Source organism: Trichechus manatus, unplaced genomic scaffold, assembly GCF_000243295.1.
Source record: "Trichechus manatus latirostris isolate Lorelei unplaced genomic scaffold, TriManLat1.0 scaffold00174, whole genome shotgun sequence".
Lineage (NCBI taxonomy): Eukaryota > Metazoa > Chordata > Mammalia > Sirenia > Trichechidae > Trichechus > Trichechus manatus.
The window spans coordinates 4873809-4891188 of NW_004444110.1; the positions used below are offsets into that span (position 1 = coordinate 4873809).

At 34.0% G+C, this 17380-nt stretch overlaps 1 protein-coding gene across 3 annotated transcripts in view; it reads left to right on the forward strand.

Moving 5' to 3' along the window:
* FAT4 (FAT atypical cadherin 4) overlaps positions 1–17380 on the forward strand; it is a 190476-nt gene that overhangs the window by 164005 nt on the left and 9091 nt on the right. For all 3 annotated transcript variants that reach the window (XM_012558542.1, XM_012558543.1, XM_004386861.1), the window contains exons 10-15: positions 686–790; positions 6102–6409; positions 11856–11941; positions 12773–12952; positions 14976–15100; positions 16756–16973. In XM_012558542.1, coding sequence (XP_012413996.1) covers positions 686–790; positions 6102–6409; positions 11856–11941; positions 12773–12952; positions 14976–15100; positions 16756–16973 — 1022 coding nt within the window. The remainder of the gene's footprint in view (positions 1–685; positions 791–6101; positions 6410–11855; positions 11942–12772; positions 12953–14975; positions 15101–16755; positions 16974–17380) is intronic.

Below are 17380 nucleotides of genomic sequence, written 5' to 3' on the forward strand. Positions count from 1 at the left end.
TGGGCACTCAATCAGTATTGGTTGATTGAGTTTAACAAGATGATATATGAAAGAAGCCTTCGTAAACTGAAAAAATGTGCTCGTTAAGTATTAATTGAAAAAAAGACAAAGTTTACATGATCTATAGTTGAGAATAAATTCTAATAAATATTGGAAAATATGTTTGATGTGTTTTCTTATATATTATTGTATTTCACAACAGGTATGTACGAGGTAGAAGTATTTCTTGAGAGTGAAAGGATTGTACTTTGACAAACGAACTAAATGAGATTGATATTCATGAGTGAAGGAAATCTGTACAGTGAAAACAATACTGAAAAGTCTTAACGTTCTATCTAGAAGATGTGAAAGAAGGGACACTGACAAGAGAAAATAAGTTCAGCGACAACATTTAAATATGTTCACTATTTGACATTTCCCTATACACAGTTTTTCCTTCAAAGATGTTTGTATAAATTATTTTATGTTATAAAGATTATTATGCACATCATTACAAGAGGAAAACTAAATAAGATTTTGATCTCAAAGATACCATTCCATTTTCCTCACGTCAAGTTAAGTGTTCTTACATTTCTTTTCTTCAAGATATGATCCCTCAGGAAAGATTTTTCCGTAGAGTTATGTAGCAATAGTGTTAATATATTTATGCGTAAGTTATAATTTTAAGGAATTTGATGCTTTTCAGGGAAAATGTGTGAATCTTCAGTCAATTACTGTGAATGTAACCCCTGCTTTAATGGTGGTTCCTGCCAAAGTGGTGTTGAGTCCTACTATTGCCATTGTCCGTTCGGTGAGTATCATTTAGTTGTTAATGTAAAATATGAATCTATTTGTCAAACAGTTTAACCGTTGTGTTTTCTTGTGGCCATGAGTGATTAAGAACATGTTAATTGTTTTACGTGAGAGGTGTTAGTAAAATAAAATCTTAGGTGTTTAACGTCTTAAAAGTTAATTATGGAAAACTCATTGAATATATTGCTTTGCTCTTTACAAGAAAAATAATCAACTCAAGGTAACTGAATGAATTTGATGTAGTCTCCCCAGCACATTTCCACTCACGTATTTACGGATGTCTTTATTTTAGCTTGTGTGGTTTTTGTGTTGTGGAGTCAGCTCCAACTCATAGTGACCTTATATGGCAGAGTAGAACTACCCCATAGGGTTTCCTAGGCTGAAATCTTTATGGGAGAAGATTGCTAGGTGTTCTCTCCCTCAGAGTGGCTGCTGGGTTCCAACAGCTAACCTTTCGGTTAGCAGCCGAGCACTTAACCATTGCACCCCCAGGGCTACTTTAGGCACCACTTGAAATCACTCTGTATCTCAAAATTTTAAGAATTATCAGTTGCAAGTATGTTTTTGTTTTTGATTTTGTTTTTTTTACATTAATTCAACTTCTTCTATTAGAAGGATTTAGTTTCTAGACACTGTGGTTTTTATGATTGGCTTTTTCTAGGACAGACAACATAACTCATCAAAATTCAGGCCCGTATGTTCATTTGAGGAAAAAGGGTGTTAAAGAGAACTTTTTCATACACATACATACTTAGCTATCGACCTTAGTCAAGTGAACTAAAGGATTCCTTCCAGGCCTCAGCCAGATATTACTCAACACCGAGCCAGCCAAGGACTGTGAGAAGCTTTGGATGAAGCTTTTATTTTTAACTTGGTTTGTTTTATAAGTTTATGATCATTCCATTTATTTAAAGGTTGCGTTGCCCCAACACATAATATCCATATCCAGATGTCCTGAGATAGAGGCCCTGTCCCTCTCCTTAAGCAAGAGAAGAGAAGGATGTACTTCTAGTCTTTTCTTGAGACTCTTACTATGATGTATGGACCTGCAAAGTGAAGCTTACTTTGTAAAAGAGAATAGAACTTAAAAGGAATTTGAGATATGCAGTAACTCATAAGATGTGCTAGGTGTTATCCATTTTCAAATAATTCCTTGACTACATCTCGTTTTTTTTTTTTTTATTTGTTTGTTTTAATTAAGCAAAGCATCAATAGAATGATAAAGACTAACAGAATATAAAAGAATTTAATTTTGAGTCATGCATTTTACCAATGGTTCTGAGGCCCAAAAATTGAGTGACTTGTCCAAGGTCAAAAAGTCAACTCAAAATGAAATAAAAATACCGCATGGTGAGGTGATGACTAGAACACACCTTTTATTTTCACTCCAGTACCCCTCTTTTTAAAAATTATTTTGTGATTCTCACCAACAATGCCCATGAAGCAGTGAAAGATAGATCAAGTTGAGAATAACCACAGATTTAGATCTCCTATAACTCCTTTATTTCAAAGATCCCTTATGATCCTAAATGGTGCTGCTGTGTACAGATATCCACAGTTACGTTTCATGGCTTAACATGTTTTAGAATCAAAGATAAGGGTTTGGAATGGGAAATGGATTTTCAAGTGACTAAACAGAGATGTTTATACTTTTTAGGGGTTCCTTTACATTCCAGTTACAAATTATGGGGATTTAAGAAAATGGATAGCATTTAGGAGCAAATTACTGCTGCAGTGTAGCTGATACTACACTCATTGCTGACTGGAGGAGGTGTTTTGGGGTCGAAATGGGCCTTCCCTTTACCTAGCCAGATATCCCTAGGGAAGGTGGAATAGCACAACAATGTAAATTAAAATGAGGTAGATTACATGTAGCTGGTTGTCTTAGCCATCTAGTGCTGAAATACCACAGGTGGCTGGCTTTAACAAAGAGAAGTTTATTCTCTCACAGTCCAGTAGGCCAGAAGTCCGAATTCAGGGCTCCAGCTTCAGGGGAAGGCTTTATCTCTCTCTTGGCTCTGGAGGAAGGTCCTTGTCATCATTCCTCCCTTGATCTGGGAGCATCTCAGTGCAGAAACCTCAGGTCCAAAGGATGTACTCTTCTCCTGGAACTGCTTTCTTGGTGGTATGAGGTCCCCATGTCTCTCTGCTCACTTATCTCTTTTATATCTCAGAAGAGATTGGCTTAAAACACTAATCTTGTAGATCTCACCAATATAACTTTCACTATTTCATCTCATTACATCATAGTGATAGGATTTACAACACATACGGAAGTCACATCAAATGACAAAATGGTAGGCATTCATACTCTTAGTGGCAATCATGACCTAGCCAAGTTGACAGATATTTTGGGGGGACACAATTCAATCCATGACACCGGCACTGCAGATTTCTCTCCCTGTTCCATCTAGTGGCAAAGACAAAAAAAAAAAAAAAAAAAAAAAAATTTACACTTCAACATTTGTTAGTTAAGAAACAAAAATATCTTGAAACAACCACACATAATTTGAGACCAGAGACAGAGTTAAAAATGTTTTCCTTCTCAAACTAATGTAGCGGGAGGGAGCATACAAATAAAAATGGCAGATGGAATGCCTCAAACAAATGCATGTAGGTAGTGACACATGTATCCTATATAAAATAAATTTTAACTATAATTTTGTAACTGGAAAAAATTTGTATTATTTACCTTCTCATCAGTGGAAGGCTAGCTGCTTGGATTTTAGAAAAGAATTTTTTTTTTTGGCTTCTTTACGAAAAACATAACGATTTTATAAAGATAGCCTAGATAATGATCACTTCTTGGAATTGCCTCCATATTGTTAACAGATGTATGTGTCAACAATATCCCTTGTTTCATAATTTATTTTGACCTTTATATAGAATTATTTCACAGCATTCCATTTCAAGGACAGTCTTAACATACCCATTAAATTTTGTTATTGTGTCGCAAAGAAAAAAAATCACCTTGTTGAAGAAACATAACAAAAACTCTTAAGGGGAAAAAAATCTATAGAGAAACATTTTCAAGTTGGAAAATACAGTATCAATTTAATTAAAATGTAAAACATCTTTTCAGTATCTGTATAATTTCTACAAATACTAACACTTGAATTTTAAGTATATTTTCATGTTGTTAGTTGTTGGGTGCCATCCAGTTGGTTCCTACTCATAGCAACCCTATGTACAACAAAAGAAACACTGCCAAGTCCTGCATCATCGTCAAAATCGTTGTTATGCTTAAGCCCCTTGTTGCAGCCACTATGTCAATCCATCTAGTTGAGGGTCTTCCTTTTTTTCACTGACCCTCTACTTTACCAAGCATGGTGTCCTTCTCCAAGGACTGGTCCGTCCCGATAACATGTCCAAAGTATGTCAGACAAAGTCTCTCCATCCTTGCTTCTAATGAGCATTCTGGCTGCACTTCTTCCAAGACAGATTTGTTCATTCTTCTGGAAGTCCATGGTATATTCAATATTCTTTGTCAACAAGATAATTCAAAAGCATCAATTCTTCTTCAGTCTTCCTTATTGATTGTCCAGCTTTCACATGCATATGAGGTGATGGAAAACACCATGGCTTTGGTCACGTGCACCTTAGTCCTTAAAATGACATCTTTGCTTTTTAACACTTTAAAGAGGTTTTCATAGGTTAATTAAACTTTAATCAGGAAAAACCTGAGAGAACACATAATATAAATTCTTCTTCAATAATTTTTCTTTCTTTTGTATACTTTATCTTTGCCTTTTCGTTAACTTCAGTTAAAGTTTTTAAAAATAAATAATGTATATAACATTTATAATAAATATATAAAATATAAATACATCATTTATCATGCATAAACATGAATTTAATAAAACAAAACAAATACAATTATGAAATATAGAAAATTATATTAATATAAAGTATATAATCTATTTATAATATATAAAATATGTAATATGTATAAATATTTTTGGTATATGTAATACATAATTCCTTTGCCTTTTCTTTAACTTCAGTTAAAGATTTGAAATATGTATATACATAATGCCTACTGTCTCTCCATAAGTCGCCTACCTAAGTGTAATTATAACCTTGAAAAATAACTAATCTTAATGACATAAATAAGTATATATTTATGGTTAGCAATATCTCAGCTTTGACACTGTGATGATCACTATAAGATTCAGCTTAAAAGGAAAATATAAATGACACAAGCTTTTGTAGAGGTTATAGGCCATTTTGATTTGAAGAAACTTTGGATATAAATTGTGCTGTAGTTAAAACTACTAGACAATTAGTAACTTTGGACTCACATTCCGACTCTGTCTCCCATGGTTCTGTGACCTTGGGCAAGTTTAAATGTTCTGGAAAATGATGGCATTTGTTCCTTTAGCTGAACAATTCCCTGGTTCTAAATATATTGCATTTGCAGAGATGTACAGCCAAAATCAAGGAATGAAACCTTTGTGAGTTAATAAGGATCACGATGTATTGGCTTGGGTTAATTTTCCAATCATTTGACACAGTCTACTAATACTTGTGGGAAAAGAATTTTGGCATAGTATTGTAACATCAATAAAACTCATTTTTCAAATTTGAATAGAAACCAGCACAAACAAATGGGAATGTTGGATTTCAGAAAAACAGAAAGCTATTTTTTAAATAGTCTGCAGTAAATCGTATCCATAGAGGGTATAAAGCAAGAAAGAGATAAAAACTTAAAACAATTATTTTTTTCCCTAAAAGCAGCGATTAAAAAAAAAAAAAATCCAAACCCATTGCTATCAAGTTGATTCTGACTCATAGCAGTGATTTCTTTCCCTAAATTTATGGCCCCTTAAAATAGTACAGGCACAGATTATTTAAAAGTCAAAACAAAGTTTATATCTCTCAATTACAATAAAAATTCTGTTTTTAATATTATATATTATGAAGAAAGTTACTCAGTTGAAAATTCTAGCATATCAAAACTAAAAAGATTGACAAAACAGTTTTAGAATTTTTGAAGAAAGAAATCTATTCAAATGACTCCATTCCCATAAGTCTGTAATTTCTGGAAATGGGACATACTTAGAAATGTTCCCTAACTGACTAAAGAAAAACAATCATATTGGTTTATCATGTCTGTGGTATGCACTAAAGATAATCATTTCATCTTATTTCAAGTTTAGTTTAGATGGTATTCTTTGGGGAATAATAAAAACAAAAGTTGTTAAAAGCATAACCTCATTATCATGACTTTAAAAATAATTTAATACAAGTTGTTTAGTAAAATGTCCGTGGAATTTGCTTTGTTAATTTGTCAATTTTCCCATCTACAGGTGTCTTTGGAAAACACTGCGAGTTGAATAGCTATGGATTTGAGGAATTATCCTACATGGAGTTCCCCAGCTTGGATCCCAATAACAACTATATTTATGTTAAATTTGCAACCATTAAAAGTCATGCTTTATTGCTCTACAACTACGACAACCAGACGGGAGACCGAGCTGAGTTTTTAGCCCTTGAAATTGCTGAAGAAAGACTAAGATTCTCCTATAATATAGGCAGTGGTACATATAAACTCACCACAATGAAGAAGGTGTCAGACGGACATTTTCACACTGCAATTGCCCGGAGAGCAGGAATGGTAAAACAGTTAATTCAAAATTAAATGTCCTTTCATTATTGTTGTTTTACTTCCAGCTAGCCCTTCAAGTAAAGCATGAATTAGGGTGCAAATTGGATTACATTATGTGTAGTCACTATTTTGCCAATTTTGGCAAAAAATGTTGTTTTTGTTGTGGTTGTTGGCTGCTGTTGATTTGGCCCCCAACTCAAGGAATCCCCATGTGTTACAGAGTAGGATACAATTTGCCAGGCCTTTCTTCCACAGAATTTCTTGGTGGGTTCAAACTGCCAACCTTTAAGTTAGCAACTGATCGCAATTCACTCATGCCGTTCAGACTCCTTATTAAAACTACAGATGGTTTATAGGTAATATTTTTCTTTTGCTCATGACAAAGATGCTGTTGTCTCAAAAACAATAAAAAGGAAAAAATTGAAAGGAAGTAGCCTACTGCATAAGAATTCCATTGATATTCCCTGTGTATTCTGAAGGTCATGTCAGGACTGTATTTAAAATGGCTACTTTTCTTTCCTAAGTACTTCTACTCTAACTGAAGAAACAATTTAAGAACTAAGGGGAAAAAACTCCCCTACGAATAATTACTGACAAAAGAAACGGTATTTCACGCTTAGCTCAATATAATACTATTCTTAGTAATCTCTATTCCACTATAACCTTTATATACTGGCATCTGTGAGGTTTAAAACATGAAACTGTATTAGAATTAAGTTTTACGTTTTCACTATCTTCCTGGTAAACTCACAACTCCACAATATTCAAGATTCCCACATTACAGTCAGTTTTATGTTATGGTTCTCATGTTATAACACAAATGGTACATATTTATTTTGGAGTTGTTTTTATTGAGCAAACATTTTTATTTATAAAAGAGACATGCATCGTATCTTCTCATGTTGATGTTTGAAAACATAGGTGGAATAGAATGAAAGGATTACTAATTTTTTATTCACGTATTTATCTTTTCCCAACTATCTCTCTACAGTCATCCCCATTCCCAACAACTATCCGGAATTTTAGAGCAAGTAAATGCTAACAAAAATCATCTTAAAATATATTTGGATTTTAACACAGAGCCTTTTAACTCATAACTATCATTTAAGATTAATGTTGCATCCTCCAAACAGAAATAGAATTGGTTAAAATATTTATTTGTGTATTAAAAAGAAAATATTATTCCAAATAACAAAATAAATGCTCAGAAATAATTCTTTTTTACATGGAGAAACCTAACATACTAATGACTATAATTTTATCTCTAAAGCCTATATCAATCTAGAAAAAATATATGGTGAGTTATATAGTTCCTTGAAGCATACATTTGTCTGAAGAGACAGATATTTTTGCCACTAAATTCTGAGAATAATTTATATTGTTGGACCACATATGAGCAACATTCGGTTACAACATTTAAATGTTTTTACCATGATCAGTTATTTTACTCTGACTCATAATTTTAAAGGTAAAATTTTGTGCCTTCTATATTTAGAAATTTCATAAAGGAATAAGATCAAAGCTATGTTATATTACCGAATTTTCTCTGACCGATATGGATAACAGGCAGTCTTCTATCAAAGGACAAAATTCCCTATTTCCCTTCAGGAATTTTTAAATTTAAATTTGTTTTGAAAAATATGAAATACAATGACTTTTATTCTCTACTCTAATACAACATTAAAATGATTTAAGCAACTTTTTAAAATTCAGCATTAGATCCAGTTTTGAAAGAGAGGAAAGAATAGTGATTAAATATGACCAAGTGGTTGTGTCCTCAGGCTCAAGGTTGTTGTTAGTTGCTGACAAATTGATTCTTACTCATGGCGACCCCATGTGTTTCAAGTGCTCCATAAAGTTTTCAAGGCTGTGTGTGACCTTTTGGAAGCAAATCTCCAGGCCTATCTTTCCAGGTTCCTCTGTGTGAGTTCAAATTGCCAACCTTTTGGTTAGCAGCCAAATGCTTAACATTTTGCACCACCGAGATTCCTTGGGATATGTAGATTGAGGCTTAAATTAGTCATAATTATTTCCTAGTATGGTGAAGTGACTCTAATGGGGGATAGTAGGTACGACCTCACCCCAATTCTCCCAGCATATGTAAGATAACCATACTCCTTAGATGCTGTCAAGATGACTCTTATGTAGAATAGGAAATTTTATGTGGTAACCTCCAAGGTTGCTTTAAACTTTAGGAACATTTGAGCTTTTGACACAAGGCCTTGGGAGTAAGAAGGAGAGTGAAGAAGGAGGGATATAGAAACAAAAAAAAAAAAACAACAATCATTTGTAAAATGTGGCTACGGTCATCAATTTTCGAATAATATCAAATATGGAAAAGAGCAGTTTGTTGTTAGTACTTCTGCCATAGGAAAAATGCCTCCCTATTTCCGAAAACATTCCAAAATAAGGTCCCTACTGGATTATGAATCTTCATTTTCTACAGTTCAAAAGGATTTTGTTGGAAACTGGTAGAATCATTAACTTCTCAGCTTTGAATCATGGCAAAGACAGGATAGAAACATCTCAATTTACAGAGGTAGTGGTAGAAAAATTCAACAGTAAAAGAAGGGGCATTTAACCAAAAAGATTAAATTGCATGAGCACTATTCAAATAAAAGATCTCCTCAGGTATCTTTTCCTTTGATTGAGCTGCCTCACCAACTTTTTAGAACATAAGGAAGATGTATTAAATATTAAGATTGACTAAAATATTAATATTGACTAATTTTTTTTATTTAAAAAAAAAATTGGAAGCCCTGGTGGTGTAGTGGTTAAGAGCTATGACTGCTAACAAAAAGGTTGGCAGTTCTAATCCACCAGGCGCTTCTTGGAAACTCTGTGGGGCGGTTCTACTCTGTCCTGTGGGTTGCTATGAGTCGGAATTGACTCGACAGCAACGGGGTTTAATTTCTTTTTAACTGTTGAAGCATCCAGAAATATCCATGTGATACTGTCTGGTTTGTGACAGCTTTAGAGAACACTATAATGGATACTTTATACATCTACATACAGAGGTATGTGTTAAGATTTTGTTTCAGAAATAAAAGAAATTGTGTTTAAATCAAATAGTCTACATAAACAATGTAAGTTGTATCATGATAGCCTAATAGTGACTTTGAAATTGAATGCCACTAAGTTTTATAGATCACTGGAGCATAAAAAGCAATACCTGTTGAAAAGGTTAACTAAATAGGGTTGGGATGGGGCATAGAATTGGAAGTATGTTTCTTAAAATGTTAGTATTTATTATAATTTACTTGAGAAGATAGCAAGAAAAAAATTATATGACTAATCAGTTTATTGTATGGAGCTTATGATAACTAGCTGATAAAACCATTTTAAATTATTTTTTTGCCAAGTAATATTTTGATGTTCAGTAATTATAAATTGACCCCAGTGATTATTTCTGAAATGTGAGATGTTTAAGATATACTTCTACAAATCTCCCTTCTAAGTGTATATTTCTATGAGAAGTTCCTACAAACCATATAATATATTGATAAAAAATGGGGTATTAAGGAATGAATCCTTTTCAGCCATAATGAAAGTGACCTGATTTTGGAAGACAGAGAAACTGATAACTATCCTCTTTGCAAGTAAGTGAACCTGCTTAACCTTCCTGTGCTGTGGTGCATACATTTGCATTGCCCTCGTTAAACTTAATCTCAAATGATAAACATTCTGATAAATGAATACCTGCATGGTACTTATAATTTGATCCTATAAATATAACAACATTGGAGAAACAGTGTTCTGTGGCATTTATATACATTTAGGTAGAATCCTTCAGCTACCTAAATCCTCCTGTGGTTCTGGATTTTGTGTTATTTCTCTCCTCTTGATTTACCAGCCATGTTGTTAAATACCACACTCCAGATATCATCCTTACAATTTCACCTCCTGGTATACACAAAGTTTTGTCATTTACTAAAGTTTGGGGGACAAAGGAAGGGCATCCTTACAGCATTGCAGAGCACAGAATACCATGACCACACCACAACTTTGCTCTTAAACTAGACCTCGGCCATTCTCAATGGCTGTTGCCCAATGTAGATCTCTGAATTCTAGGTCTTAAACTAGACCTCAGCCATCCTCAATGGCTGTTGCCCAATGTAGATCTCTGAATTCTATCATATTTTTGGGCCTTTTGTCCTTGAATTTATGACTTTGTTTATTGATTGAATGGAGTATTCATATGTTCTACTAAGCAAAAAGTTTTTGTCTTGGGGTGTGCATTCCTGGGGATGAAAAAATGGCTACCATTAGTTGTGCTTTAAATAATATTTGGGGTTTCTACTATATAGAAATATATAATAATGAATTCTGATGATGCATAAGTATGCTGTAACGTTATTTACATACAATAACTCATAAATGCAAAAAAACCTAATTATTTACTTTATCTCTACCTTTATCTTTAACTTTAATACAAGTATTACAACCTTCCTCCCAAATCCGTTGCTGTCAAGTTGATTCCAACTCATAGCAACCCTATAGGACAGAGTAGAACTGCCCAATAGGGTTTCCATAGAGTGGCTGGTGGATCTGAACTGCCAATCTTTTGGTTATTAGTAGCCAAACTCTTAGCCACTGTGCCACCAGGGCCCCTACAACCTTCATAGGTTGCTGTAATATTATTTATGCTCTACTTTCATAATCTTTTGTAAATGTGGCTGAAATATTATAGGAACAAAACCTTTGAAAATCAAGTATCAAATGTCTTTTCATTTTTTAGAATAGCTGGATAGTAGAATAAACATGTTTCTTAAAATTGTAACCCCAGGAAGCTGTCCCAGACCTACTGTGTAATATTTTAAGGGAGGTTAATGACATTTCAATACTTTCATCTGCAAAACAAGGTGGCTGGAAAATATTTTTCCAAGTTCTCTCCACATGTAAGGATGCCACAATTTTAATTTTAGGTGTCTCTAAGAAATACAGAGTCCCTGGGTGGTACAAAAAGCAGGACAGAGTAGAACTGCCCCACAGAGTTTCCAAGGAGTGGCTGGTGGATTCAAACTGCTGGCGTTTTGGTTAGCAGCTGAGCTCTTAACCACCGTGCCACCAGGACTCCTTGGCTAACCAAGAGGTTCAAGTACACCCAGAAACACCTTGGAAGAAAGTCCTGTCAATCTACTTCCAAAAAATCAGCCATTAAAAACCATCTGGAGCACAGTTCTACTCTGACCCACATGGGTTGTCATGAATTGAAGTCAACTTGATGGTACCTGTTATTTTTTTTTTAAGAAATGTATGCTCAAAACTTGATATTGTATAATAATTACATCATTGGTATGTATTAAATGTACATATACTATAATATATTAAATCAAAGTGTTATCAAAATTTCAAAATTATGTCCACATAGGCGTAAGCCCTGCACAGTGTTGACTGAAAAGGATAATAGTGACAGTGAGACCCACAGTGAACATTTCCTTCTCTGGTTTTATAGGCAGCTTCCTTAACTGTGGACTCTTGTTCTGAGAAGCAAGAACCAGGATACTGCACTGTCAGTAATGTGGCCATTTCAGATGACTGGTAAGTAAAATTATTAGTGTGATCTTTACTATTACTTGAAATTACAAAGGAAATTACACAGTTAAAATAATTTTATTATGCAAGTGTTACATAATAATTTATTTCCCCCAAAGGCATGTTCATACTTGAAAACAAAAACAGTGAATTCATGTACAGTATATGATGTAAAAATGGTGTGAAATGAAGTGGTAAAAGATAAAGATTAAACTAGAAAAAGGCAAGTTTAACGTACCCTGTATTCTTTGAAAAGCTTCATGAAATAGTTTAATGTGACCTGGCTCCTGAAGGAAGGGTAAGATAACGATTCTTTTGAACACATTCTCTGGAAGCTTTATGTAACAATTTTCAACAAATATTTTTTGATAGCACCTACAACCGAAACATAGCATTAGCCCATCTAAAGCATAATAGAAATAATAACAAACAGAGGAAAAAACAGTAGAAACATACCACCCATTGCATCAATCAACTTAGTGGCATCCCTTGTCAGGTCTGTAGGGAAGGATTGATTTAATCTGAACTTAATGTTAGAGTTGTCACTACTTCTACTGTGTTATGCTCCTTCTTGTTGACCCAGTGTGGTTACGGAAATCTAACCTGACTAACTGGAAATACTATTTTCATAAGTTTTATTATTTTATCTACCTTGAAAAAAATCTAACAGTTCTGTAGGTATCTGTTCAAAGAACACATGTGTCTATATATGGCATTTTCCATCCAAGTTTACCATGCTGTAATATATGCTAGAAAAAGTCATATTCACTCTTCTTTAAACATTCTGCTGAATCTTAGAGTTGATGCTAACATACTTATCTTTCCTTTCGTATTTAGGACTCTTGATGTTCAGCCAAATCGAGTCACAGTTGGAGGTATCAGATCCCTAGAACCAATCCTTCAGAGGAGAGGACACGTGGAAAGCCATGATTTTGTTGGGTGTATAATGGAGTTTGCAGTCAATGGAAGGCCACTGGAACCCAGCCAAGCTTTGGCAGCACAAGGCATCCTAGATCAGTATGCAGCTTAATTTCTTACTATTTTAAGGGAAAATACGTCAAGTGTATGATAATTGAGTATCAAAGATAAAAATGTTTATTGTGCCAAAAATATTTTAAAAACAAATGTTTTACATTGCTTTGGATTTTTAATATTTATTTAGAACTTTGAAATATGTTTGCATAAAGTGTAATATTTAATTAGAAAATTATGTTTTTCTTTTATGGAGTCTCTCTCTCTATATATTATACTATATATACCGTATTTTATGCAAATAGCGTGCACTTTCTGCATTTGTTTGCCAACTGCTCCCTCCCACCCTGAGGTATTTTCATAAGCACCACTATGCCAGTTTTTTTTACATGTTGCTGTTTTCCTGGGGTGGTGCAAACAGTTAAGCAGTCAACTACTAGCCAAAAGACTGGAGGTTTGAACCCACCAGGGAGACTAGTCTGGCTAAAAACCCTATGGAGCATTTCTGTACACATGGGGCCACCATGATTCTGTATCGTCTGTATGAAAACAAACAACAACAAAAACTTTATGTGTGTATGTATATGTACTGTATTTTTACACAAATAATGTGCACCTTCTACTTTTGTTTCACAACTCTCCCTGTGAGGAATTTCATAAGCACAGCTATGCAAAAATTTTTTACATGTTGTTGTAAAAAAAAATTGGCATACAGGCTCTTATAAAAATACTTTGGTGGGGGGAGGGCATGGTAGAAGGTATGCATTATTTGCATAAAAATATGGCGTGTGTGTGTGTGTCTATATGTATAATATGCTTAACCATACCTTATAGACATGTTGTGAAAATTAAATTAATTCATTAGGCATCCATATTTAACTTCCCAGTCAACATTGCAAGTGGATTTCTAACAAACATCTCAAGCTTAAGATGCTTAAAACTGAACTTCATATCTTCCTTCCCTGCTCCTCCCAAACCTACTCCTCCTCCAGTATTCCTTAGCTCAGGTCATGATAACTCAATCCATCCGTCTGCTAAGCCAAAACACTTAGACTTACCTTTGACTTCTCTTTTTCTGTCGCACCTCACATCCAGCAGCCTAGCAATCAGAATGACATTTTAAAAACAGGTCAGTTTTTGTCACTTTTCTTCTCAAAATGTTCTAATAGTTTACCATCTCATTCTGAGTTACTCAAAGTGCTTGCTCTGAACTATAAGGCCTCATGATCTGGATTCCCCTACCTTCCTGACTTTATCTACCTGCTATTCTCTTTCTTGTTCACTCTGTTCCAATCACAGTGGGCCTGTTTCTTTTCCACAACATGCCAGGCATGCTTCCACCTCAGGACTTTATCACTTGCCATTTCCTGTGCCTGGAAAAATGTTCTCCCAGATATACTCTGCTCCCTCACTTCTTTTAGGATTTTACAAGAAGTGAGTTCTTCCTTCACAGCCCAATCTAAAAATCCTGCATCCTCAACAATTCCTATATCTGTTCTCTGTCTTATTTTTCCCATAGCACTTACTTCTTTTTAATATACTGTGTATTTAGCTAAATTTTTCTTTATTGTCTGTCTGCTGCCACAGGAAAACAATACTCCATGAATGTATGCATGTTTTGTTCACTACTGTACTTTTATGCCTAGGACTGTGCTTGGCACATAGTATACACTCAACAAACTTCAGTTGGATAAGTATTCTGGTGGAGTAGATGTATAATCAAATAAATATGTGGCCCCTGGATCAATTTAACCAAAAATACTTCTTTGACCAAAATAGTTTGCTGAAATAAGAATTGATGTACAAACAAAATTATCACATCTTTTTCTTTATTGTCTGAGGTGTCATTTTTGTTTAATCTTCTCCTTTATATATGACTAGACCACGTGATACAGGACAGCTTCTAGGGCAATTATATGCTCCAAATGTAGTTACAACCTGACCTTCAGATAATTGAGTTCTTAATATCAAACAGATTAATAAAATTTATGTTTAAAAAACACATATTCAGCAAATTTTTCCCCACTCTGTTTTGTGTTTGATGCTCTTTATCATGATTGTATTTTAGATGCCCTAGACTAGAAGGTGCTTGTACTCGCAGCCCCTGCCAACATGGCGGCACATGTATGGATTACTGGTCTTGGCAGCAGTGTCATTGCAAGGAAGGGCTGACGGGGAAATACTGTGAAAAATGTAAGTAAGATGTTTCAGCATCCATTAGAAATTATACTAAACCTGAAACTTGTATACACCTAGTTATGCGATCGAATTTTAAAAAATACCTTTTCCTTCTTATATTAAAAATATTAAATGGACAACCTTTGGTAAAATAGTGTGACATTTTAAAAGTTATTTTTGTTTTACCTGAAGAAGAATGACACTCTTTTCAAGGATTATTTAGTAACTAAATTCCTAGCTTTCGTTTTATAATGTTTCACTGAGTTGTTTTTGTTTTACCTATAGGGATGGTGGGCAATTTATAAGGCCAGAGACTATATTCAGTCTTTGACTTACTATTTTCTGCCTTTTGGGAAATATTTCCTAGCTGATTTTTTCTTGCATTTAGTTAAGAGATATATACATTAAATCACTAAATACTGAGTATTTACATTTTATAATGGCTATATAATCTATTAAAATGATGATACTTGAATTTTAATTTGCAATTAACTAGAATTGGTTTTAAATATTACTTCTTTGATCATTTTATTAGTTTTTTTATAACCAGAATGTTATTGTTAATAAGACATTAATGATCTTTGAACCATTATCAGAGGATGGTATTATCTAATTTTAAACCATGTACTCCACTAACTGACCCTAATGGGACCTCTATGTTAAAACTTGCTTCATTTTCAAAAACATTGTTACTGTTTAAATCATTCCAGTTATCTGACCACTTTTTTAGGAATTTATTTGGTGCACTTATAAGATGAAAATGATTAGAAATTCATGAAACAATAAAGGATACACTATAAGCTAAAAGATCTTAGTAGCAGAAGGTATAATTGTCTTTAATTATTTAGGATATAGTCAAAATATAAAAAAAAGTTGTTATGTGACGTTACTTTTAAAAAAGTAACGAGTATTTAGTACATCGAAACCCTATTATATCTGGAATATGAGACGAGTCATTGACTTGATCAATGTCTGAGACTTCTTTTTCTTTTTCTGAGATACAATTCATGTATCATAGAATTCACCATTTTGGAGTGTACCATTCAGTACAAAGACCCTTCTGAGCTTGTTTTCCTTATGTCTTTTCTTCAGCAGTATTATTTGTTTCTATAACTTGAACTTCTACACTTTTGGAGTGTGTACATTTTACCAGATTATGTGCTACAGGGTGATTACTGATATAAAGTTTGATTTAGAAATATTTGCCTTTATGCTTCTTTGTCCAAATATCTAACATAGTGAAGTCTAAAGATCACAAATCATTTTAACTCTGAAAATATATGTTCACTTGGAAAGTTTGGAAACACAGTGAAACTGATTCTAGACAAATTTTTCAACATATTTTCAACAGGTGGCTATCTCTTCAGGTATTTATGATTTATATCATATATCAATTATTTTAATGAGCGTTTCACAAATGATTAATGACTCATATTTCTTTCTATTTTATAGTTCTTGAATGGATTTAATCATTTGAAATCAGTGTATATAATAATCAACAAGTGGAAATTATTTTTTTCAAGAGGATGCTTGGGGGCATTAATTCTAAGATTCCTAATATTGTCATTGTCTTTTTTTATAATTTTTTGTCATTATAGAAAACTCTCTAAGAAATGCCTAATGGAAGCGTTCTTGTTTTTCTTTCTCTCTCTTTTGTCATTGGCTTTTAGCTATTACGCCTGACACTGCCTTATCATTAGAAGGCAAAGGGCGCTTAGACTATCACATGAGTCAGAATGAGAAGCGGGAATATTTGTTAAGACAGAGCATACGAGGTGCCATGTTGGAGCCTTTTGGTGTGAACAGTCTGGAAGTAAAATTCAGGACAAGAAGCGAGAATGGCATTTTAATCCATATCCAAGAAAGCAGCAATTACACTACTGTAAAGGTAAGATAAAAGCTTATGGTGACTTCTTTTGATTAGACCGCCTGCTGTGTCATGGTTTAAATCACTTCTCCCATCATTTCTATCCTTTTCTTTACAACACATTAGAGTTCCTACTAAGGCTGGGCACTATTCCAATAGCATCTATCTTAACTATTCCCCAGGCGCTGGCCAGAGTAACCAAGATCTGAATGGTCTGGCTTCTAAACACTTTTGTCTTGTGTCATGGTTTAAAATACGTCCCCCCAAAAATGTGTGTATCAATTTGGCTAGGCCATGATTCCTGGTACAGTGTGATTTTCCTGTATGTTGTACACCTGCCTCTATGATGTTAATGAGGGAGGATGGGTGGCAGTTGTGTTAGTAAGGCAGGACCTGATCTGTAAGACTGGATTGTGTCCTGAGGCAAT